The 9838-nt window shown below is 43.9% G+C and overlaps 1 protein-coding gene across 1 annotated transcript in view; it reads right to left on the bottom strand.

Moving 5' to 3' along the window:
* Sec63 (SEC63 homolog, protein translocation regulator) overlaps positions 1 to 9838 on the bottom strand; it is a 68198-nt gene that overhangs the window by 8232 nt on the left and 50128 nt on the right. Inside the window, exons 17-18 of the mRNA XM_028769033.1 lie at positions 8563 to 8721; positions 7270 to 7371 (exon numbers count right to left, since the gene is read on the bottom strand). Of these exons, the coding sequence (XP_028624866.1) occupies positions 7270 to 7371; positions 8563 to 8721 (261 nt within the window). The remainder of the gene's footprint in view (positions 1 to 7269; positions 7372 to 8562; positions 8722 to 9838) is intronic.

Genomic DNA, 9838 nt, shown 5'->3' on the forward strand with positions numbered 1-9838 from the left:
GAGATCCTTATTTAAAAAAGAAAAAAGAGAGAGAAAAATTCTATTGAAATCATTTCTTTGGAAAATATTTAAACCTGTATCAATACCTTTTCTATTTATTTCCATTTATTTTACCCTTAAAAGGTCACTTAGAAGCATCTTTGCTTGACTATCTTTTTCATTCTTAAATATTTGTGGGTTTTGTATGTATGCATTTGTGTGTGTTTATATGTATGCTGGTGCCAGTATACTATGACACACGTGCAGAGGTCAGGACAGCCCGTGCAGTCAGTCCTCTCCTTCCATCATGCTGAGACTCAGCTCAGCAGGACTAGCAGGAGGCTCCTGTATCTACTGACCCGTCTCACTGGCCCGTCTCACTGGCCCGTCTTTCCCGTTACTTTGTGCATCATCTTTAACAATGCTTATTTAACTCAACAAAGAGCTGTCTGTTAAGTGTAATATGCCACAAAGCATGTAGTATGAATAAGGCTAGTAAGTAAATCACACATATGCAGTGATAAGAGCAGCAAAATGATGGCGTATGTGTGTGTGTGTGCGTGTGTGTAAAAGTATCTTGTATTTGCCAGAATTAATTGTCTCAGAGGCTTACTGTCTCTGCTAACCTAGACCTAGTCCTGGAAGCTTCTAGCCTCCGTACAATCTAATCTAGGCCTAGAGTGTTTTCAGCCTCTGAGACTCTTACTGCTGAATAAGCTCACCCTTTCTAGTTCTCGAACTAGTTTGATTTCTCACTGGCTGGTTGTGGGGCAGTGGGCTGAGAGCCAGCTGGGTGCCTGGTCGAGCACAAGCCTCGAACCCTGGACCCTAATGGGATGGAAGGTGTTCGGCTTTGCCCCTGGGCCCCTGGTTCCTTTCACCTAGCTTCAGCCCTCCACAATCTCTCCTAAAGACAAGTTTGTGTCACCCAGCACAGGTAGAGGGCATGACTACAGGCCTCAGCCTCAAGAGATCTCCATATTCATGAGATACCTGAAGGCCAGAGGGCATAGTCAATTAAGCATTCTTTCCCAGAACCTCCTCCTTACAAACAGTATTTAACCAAAGGCCCACCCTGGAGGGAACGGGGACAGGGACGGGGACGGGGACGGGGACGGGATGGGGGTGGGGGGGGTACAGCCAGATTCATTCACTTTCCACTATGACAATAAACCTTTTAAAAACATGGACTTCCTCTTGTCTTTGGGACCTGCCATGGAGAACCGTGGAGGGGGCCTTGGACTACTGTTTAACACTGGCTGAGGACTTCTCTACGTTCCACCGCATAGGCCACCAACTCAAGCAAGCTAGCTGAGCCAGCCAAGCGAGTCCCAGTAACCAAGAGTCTCTACCCGCTGGGTACTGTCAGGGCTTCTCTCCCCCTCGTTCCTCTTGGCTGCAGGCTGGTCCAGTCCATATGCCCTCGAGTCTCAGTTCTTCTGTAGCTCCCAGTGGCATCTGGGAGCCCAAGGACAGAGACCACCGGTCTTCTGGTCAGCCGCCTTGGCCCAGAGACCCCCACTCAGGAGGCTTGCCCCTGCGGGACTTCAGGCTGAGACCTCTCCATGCCCGGGCGGAGCCCCCGGCAGCTTATTAGCCCAGTATCTGCCCGGTGCCACATAGAGTGAACTCAGTCAAATTCCCATGCTTCTGCCTCCCTGAGCCGAGGCAGACACGAGGGATCTGGACCCACAATTCTACCCAACAGGGCCCATGATCAAGCTACAGCCCTGCAGCTGGTCAGCACAGCTGTTCTGGTTCAAACTCCTCTCCAAGCTGACTGACTCAATTTGGCTTCATTCTCTCCCCCACCTTAAATTGTTTTTTTATTCACTTTACCACAGCAACCCCTCCCTTCTCTCTTCCCAGCCCCACCCTTAAAAATCCTTCTTTTTTCTTGGCCTCTGACTGAATTGCCCTGCTTGGCCTCAAACTAGCCATCTGTTCAAATCTTCTGGCTCCTCATTCTCTGGCTTGTTTTCTCTCTGCAACCTGTCTCTGTACAACTGTCCCAGAAAAACTTTTTTTTTCCTGCACTGCTTTCTCTTAAGTAGCCTCTTCTCCTGAGAGTTGGATATAACCTATTCTGTCAAATCTTTCACTCAATTAATTTGCCACTCAATTAGACATTACTTTCAAACATGGCTGCTTTCTTGGAATTAAAAGTGTGTACTAAGGCATGTCTGTATTCCAGCCAGAGGGATTAAAGGTGTGTGCTAAGTGGCAAGCCACACCACAACTAGAAACAAGTTTTGTCAGTAAATAACACAATCTACCAGTTTACAGTGTGATCACATATCCTGCAACATGTGTGTTTGTTTTGTATACAAACAAACTTTATGCAAACCTAACATTCTCAACATGCAGTATGAATGGAGACCTCGGCAGGTTTTCAGATTTGTTGCTGCAGCACGAGAAGAATGAGTGAAGCTGTGCTCCAATAAACTTTGTTTACAATATAGCTTAATTACGAAAGCAGGCGTGGCGGCACGTGCTTTTAATCCCAGGAGTAGGGAGGCAGAGAAATCTGCAGGGAGACAAGGCCCAGCTGGGGTACATCCCAGGGCATGTGGAGAGGGTTCTGGGCCCCTTCTCAGTGCTGCCTTAGGGTCCCTCCCTCCTCGCTGTTTCCCACCAGCTGTGGGGCACATAGAACCTGGCCTGGCCCCTGACAGTTCGCACAGGAGCGTCAAGGGCTTCTCCTTTGGCTTGGTGGAGTGGTAAGGTGTAAGCTGGCAACTCAGCTGAGCACAGGCAGGGGGAGGGGAAGCATACTTAGCCCCTAGAAAGGTCCGAGACTAGGGCCTCCTGTGGTCCTAACTGAAATCTCCCCAAATGGGAGATAAGTTCCTAGAGAGAGCAGGGCTCCCAGCAAAGACAGACTGGCCAGAATAGACCCTGAGTAGCCAGATGTCTCCATCACGGGAACACAGAACAGATTCCTGGTCACTCATTTTGTTCACTGAGTACTACCCTTCCTGCCAGGAGACATGCCCAACCCCTGTGTGAACAGATATAGTCTCTGAGTTGTAAGGAGAGGGTCTCCACTGACGTCATCCTGCCACACTCAGCCCACCTAGAAACAACTACTCTCTTCCATGTGTCTTACGGCAGTCACCTACCCAGAGCTAGAATAAACAAGACAATAAGCTGTGTTTGGGTGGCAGGAACCCAGGAGGGCTTCAGACTAAATTCTTGCAGGCTCTGCTCCCCCCTCCCCACACCCTCTACCCAAAGATTAAAAGTTAAGGTTGGCCTTCTGAGCCTGAGTCTGTCCTGTCCCTGTGTGCAGCTGGGCTGGTTGGTGACCAAGAAAACCAACCTCATCACTAGTGGCCCTTTGCAACCAGTGACCTTTTTTACTGGAGAATTCAGAACTCCCCCTTTTCAGACAACCCTCAAGATTTAATTAATTTCTTAGAGACCGTCCTCTTCAGCTCACTTGAGATAATTAGCAACAGCTTTTGCAGGTTGTCTTTACCACAGACAGAGACCAGGAAACTCGTTCCTGGTCCCACGGGGGAACTCACCACGCAGCTATCTGTGCTGGCTTTCCCTCAACCCGCCCAGACTGGGACTCCAGTATGGACAAGGTAAGAAGAGATTCTTAAATCATCAGTCTCTATGGTCAGGTCTCAAAACCAAAGGTAAACAAAAGCAGTGGTAGCTCTAGCCTTTATCAATCAGGCAACATCAGATACGAAGAAAAAAAAATGACAAAGGGTTTAGGGACTAGAAAAAGAGTCTAACAATGAAAACAACAGACTCATGACCTGACAAAGATTCTGTTAGCAGCCATTGCCAATCCAGAGGACTATAGGAGATGACTGAAACAAATGACTTCTAAAAAGAGAGATAAGGGGGCCCTAAAGTTCAACAGCCCTCCCCACCCACACTTATAAAAAAGAGGGCCACTGGTCCAGAAAATACACCAAAGAAAAAAAGCCTATTCAAACCACGGCCTTAAAAGATGCCCAGGCTAACCGAATAATAATAATAATAATAATAATAATAATAATAAAATTAAATTAAATTAAATTAAATTAAAAAGCACTTGCTTCCTTGTTGATAATACAGCTTAGCATTCTGTCTTTCTAAAGCCAGAAGATGAAGTCTCTGAAAAAAAAAAAAAAATCCTAGGTCCAAGGAGCAACAGGAATTAAGTAATACTCACGGACTAACCAAAGAACAGTGGACTTGGGACTGAACAGGTAACCCAACTCATTACCCACCCAACCACCCCTAATCCCTACACCCTCTCTTCAGTGCTGTTCCTCCTGAGTGCATATGGTGTATACGGTGCTAAAGTTAAAAGGTACTTTCTTTGGCTAACCCGTGGCACCAAGAGCCAAGACCTGAGTGAGTACTGAACCCAGAATCTAACCTGACTTTCTTACAGTTTATGAATGACCTCCTGGTGGCAGCAGAAACCAAACAAAAATGCTTAAAAGAGACCCAGGACCTCTTGGGGGCCCTGGAAAATTCAGACTATCAAGCCTCTGCTAAAAAGGCCCTACTCTGCCAACTAAGCCCTTCCATCTCTTCATGGACAAGAGATTTGGGCCCTGGCACCGGCCAGTGGCCTGCCTGTCAAAGAAATTAGATCCAATTGTCAGAAGCTGGCCCTCCTGTTTGTGCATCATCACAGATGCTGACAAACTGTCACTGGGCCAAGGCCTGACCATCACCAATGCCAGAATGACCAGCCTCTCCTCTTAAATCCCCCAAAGATAACCTTTCAGGCTGCAGCTGCCCTAAGCCCAGCTACCCTGCTTCCTGACCCAGACCTTGACGGCCTCTGCATGACTGCTCAAACATTTTGGCCCACATCCATGAAACCAGATCAGAGCTTCAGGATACCCCTTGATGGATGCAGAGGTAACACGGTTCACCAATGGCAACAGCTTCATTCAGGACGAACAGAGATATGCTGGGGCAGCTGTGGTCTCCATACTGAGATTGTATGGGGGAGCCACTCTCGGCAATAACGTCAGCCTAGAAAACTGAACCGATAGCTCTAACTAAAATGCTGAAGCTGAGAAAAACCAAGAGACATAGATAGCCAATGTGCCTTTGCTACCACTCATATCCATGGGGCTATTTATAGGGAGAGAGGCCTTCTGATGGCACAGGAAAAGACTCAAAAATAAGGAGGAAATCTCTCCCTACTGTGGGCTATATAGGAGCCTAAAAAGTTGACTATCATCATCCACTGCTCGGGACACCAGAGAGGGAAAGAGCCAGTTTCAGAAGGCAACAACAGGGCAGATTAAGAAGCCCTACATGCTACCCTAGAAACTGGACCTCTCTTGCCCCTGACTTCCCTGGATCCAGGAGATTATACACTCCCTGACCACCCTAAATGTTCAAAAGATGACATAACCAGGGCTAGGAATATGCCCATGTCTCAATATAATAAAAGATGATTAAAAAAAAAAACCCAACAGATTACAAACCCATTGTGCTAGAAGAAATGAGACTGCACATACTCAGAAGACCCACTGCTCCTCCCACACAGGCATCTGGAGAATACGGGATTTGAGATCAGGATTAGAGACGCCAGCTCAAAGATAGCTGAGATTGTCGAGAACTATAGAGCCTGCCAGCTAATAAAAGCAGTGACTAATGAGACGAACCATGGTAACAGGTTCAGAGGCACAAAGTCTATCTACTGAGAGACAGACTTTACAGAGGTAAAGCCAGAAAAATTTAGATATAAACATTTACTGATGTTTACAGATACCTTTTCAGGTTGGACTGAGGCTTTTCCCACCAAACATGACACTACATTCATTGTGACAAAGAAGCTCTTAGAGGACATACTGCCAAGGTATGGGCTTCCTTAGATGATAGGGTCAGACAATGGACCAGCTTTTGTGTCCCAGATAAGTCAGAGACTAGACAATATTCTAGAGATCGATTAAAAACTTGTATATAGAGACCCAGTCAGGACAGGTAAAGAAAATAAACAAAATCCTAAGAGACTGTAACTAAATTGACCTAAGAGACTAGTGATGACTGAATAACTCTCCTTCTCATCATTCTCTATAGGGTACGAAACTCCCCTTACTAGATGGGACTCACTCCCTTAAAATCATGTTTGGGATATCACCCCCCATTGCTCTTAACATACAGGCAGATGTCATTGCTGAGTTTGAGGACTGCCAATTGCTAGACAACCTCAAAGGTGTCCAATAAAGATACAACCCTGTTACTAGCTGTTTATGAGATTAGATATAGCTGACACTGGCACTGAGATAACCACCCTGATGTCAAAAACTAAACATTAAGATGGGCTGAGATGATAATAAAAAGTCACCACCAGTCCCTCCATAACAAAGCCTAGGAGCTTCAGGAAGTCCCAAGATTGGGCCTTCTAGTTACCAGAGAAAGGGGAGAATGAGAGGCAAAACCTACTCCATCCTGGGACCAGAGTCCCATCTTAAAAGAAAAAAAAGCCTGAGAACTTGACCTGCTGCTAAACCCAAGCTCCAGGAAGGATCCCACAGCTTGTCCTTGGCCAGAGTTACTCTCTAGCTACTCCTTAGCAACAGTTAATCAAAGATTTGTCAGATTGTTTCAGATATACTTTCAGACCATTCATAGATACAGCCTTGCTTCAGAGCACCCACCTGTCAGCTTACGATAGACATTCAATTAGATGCTTGCCAGGCTGGATCCCAGTCCCTCATTTGCTCCCATTTTCCTATAAAACCTTGTCCTGATGAGAGTTTAAGGCTATTTCACCAAGCCTTCCTGTGGGTCTGCAGTAAGCCCAAACTCAAGTTTGTAATAAAGAGACCCTAATGTGATTACATCAGAGTCAGCTCCTTGGTGGTCTTTTGGGGTTCACGAATGTTTCCTGGCACAACAGTACCAAGTAGCTACCTAAAGAACCCTCAGAAAGAAGAATTTCTTTCATCCTACTTAAAACTCCATGAGGGTGAAAGACTCAGAACAGCCAGGTAACCAAAGTAAAAATAATGCATTCATCTTATAAAGCCTCCTCTCAATACTAAATGAAACAGCCATTAAGCACAACACTTAGCAACAGGACCAGAGATGACAGAAGCATAGGAAACTACACAGACTTAAAAATTAATCCCCTGCAAGCAACATATTCATGGAAAGGAATTCATGTTACAACATATCCTTTGTTATGAGGGTGACTTATCAAAGATAAACGAGTTATTACACTTGGAGCACTAAGCATTCCAGGAAGCAGTACACATCTAGTGAGAAATCTATGGAAAGAAGGATAACAGCAACACTGGGCTGAGCGAAACTCACCTCAGGAAAGTAAAGACTATACACAGGGTGTGTTATCTTTGACTTGGTCTCCAGAAGAGCTCTCTCTTTCCTCTGTATACTCTGTTGTAACTCTTGCCACTCCTGGGGGAAGAAAACATTAAGACCTGACACCGGCTATCTTGCAGAGATCATTGAGACAACTTTTTAGCTTTTACCTTTGACAATGGCAACTAGCTACAAAGGATTTGAAGTTCCTTTCCACAAATCTCACCCTTACATAGCTACAGACATCACTATGCCTCTAAGCCCTACAGCATGTGACATGACTGCTCCAGATCTGACCCTGAGCCTGCAACACATCTTTCTTCCCTGTTCTACACTCCTCTGAAGTTACCAAACTATTTCACTCACCCTAAACCCTAAGTGGGTTTCTGGTCATGCTCTTAGTCTTTTAAACTTCTCCTAATTCCTTCAGGATAATAAAACTCTAATGCCTAAACTCCCGAGAGAAGCCTACCAAAAATATCCCTCTGCCTCAGAACTTAGCTGATCACACCTTTATGCTATCACTTCATAACACATATACATTTCTGTACAGAACACTACATTTATTTAAAATCTGCTGGCCCTGACAGCTAGCATGTTCAAAGACAAAGAAACGAAAAAGAAATAATACAAAGTAAAAAGAAAGAAAGAAAGCAAGAAGAAATGCATCTATAAAACTGTGATTTGCATCTGAGAATACGAGATGCTCAGAGAAAACAGCACGACAAACCTTTCTTAGAGTGGACCTGGGAAAATAATCTCTGTAATTCTCAGAGTCTAAGAGCTCTCAAGATCCAGCTGCTAATAAAAGCTTTTCCTTTTCCTGACTACCTAGTATCAGGTTTACTTCCAAGTATGACCTGGAAGTCATGGAAGAACCTTCTAAGGACTGCCCCTGCCTTGTAACTGCCTTCCCTTATTCCTATTTCCAGAGACACCTTCCATCACTGCAATTTTCCTTAAGAGACTCAACTAGTGTCGCTCAGACACAGGACCTGCTCTGCTTTGTAATTTCAACAAATTTAAGAAAACTGTGATTTCCAATCCTTGTCTGAAACAATTTTCCCTTAGAATATCCCAAAACAAATACATTCTTAAATAAGATTCTAAAATGAATGAGCTAAGGCAAGTGAACAAACAAGTGAACCCCCAGCTCCAGTGATCATCAGAAACAGGACTCAAATGATTGAAACTAACACATATGGAGTCTGGGGTGTGCACTGGGCTCTGCTCTAAGCATAGGGAGTAAGGAGGGACAGGGACAGGGACAGGGACACCAGGTCTTACTGCTTCGTCATCTTTGCTTTGTTTCTCATCTTGCTCTCTATCAGACTCTCTGTCACTACCATCGTCTTTCTCACTCTGAGAATCTCTATTGGTTTCTTCTTCTTCAGAATCACTGCCTTTGTCAGAAATGTCGTCTTCTTCCTCCTTTATTGCAGCTTCCTACAAGGCAAAAGCAAAGACAAAAGTTCTGAACGCCTCAGTCAGTATATATTGTTCTGAGTCTCTGAAGCTAACTAATTCACTGTCAACATAACTAAATTGGCTCAAGATTAGAAAGGCAAAAGAGGCAGAAATGGAGGGCATAAAGGTTAAAAGAAAAATTGTCTTCATTCACAATGGTTGCAACTGTATATGCGGAGTAATTAGAACATCTACAAATGGTTAAAATCAATGTCAAGTCATTAAGATGTCTTGATACAAGGTCAATGTTTTAAGAGAAAGCTATTATGTGCCTACAAAGCAGTAAAAGCCATTGAAAGAAATTGTAAATGTCATTTAAAATGACAAATAAAAGTTAAGTACACGACAGTATAAATGTCCACACCTGTCATTTACTGCTGAGAAAAATGTAAAGAAGCTCTAAGTTAATGAAGACAGTCAAGGAGTGTGAACAAAGACTCAATAACAGTGCTAGGTTAAATCCCCGTATCAAACCAGAGACTCAATTACTGTCAGTCTAAATTTAGTAATTATTTTTTAGAGAATATTACTCACTCTAAATGTTTAGTTGGAGGTAAAATAGTTAATAAAATAAGTAAAATTACAGGCTATGGAATTTACACTATCTTATGTAAAGACTTAGAGCTGCAATTAAGCTAGTGTGACACTGGCTTAAGAATAAGCACATGCAGTGGGTGACGGCGACAGAGTGACACATTACAAGCAATATGGCCACTTGTTCTAAACAAAATGCCACTGTAATTCGGCAAGGAAAGGATTTTCAATCAATACTGGAATAAATATCTCAGAATTTATATTATCAGTGAAAATTCATTCAAGGTAGATCACAGACCTGAAGGTAATATTTAAATGAACTCACAGCTTGCACTCATGAACAAACAAACACAAACACACACACACACACACCCCACAACATACAGACACATAAATAAAAATAAGGGTTTTTTTTTTTTGCTTGTTTTTTGAGCAAGTTTTTCTCTGTGTAACCCTGCCAGTTCTAGAACTTGCTCTGTAGACCGAGGTAGCATCCAACTGCCCTGCCTCCTTAAAGATGTGTACCAACATGCCTAGCACAAAAAAAAAAAAAAAAAAAAAG

The sequence above is a fragment of the Grammomys surdaster genome, unplaced genomic scaffold (assembly GCF_004785775.1).
Source record: "Grammomys surdaster isolate TR1022 unplaced genomic scaffold, NIH_TR_1.0 190, whole genome shotgun sequence".
Classification (NCBI taxonomy): Eukaryota; Metazoa; Chordata; class Mammalia; order Rodentia; family Muridae; genus Grammomys; species Grammomys surdaster.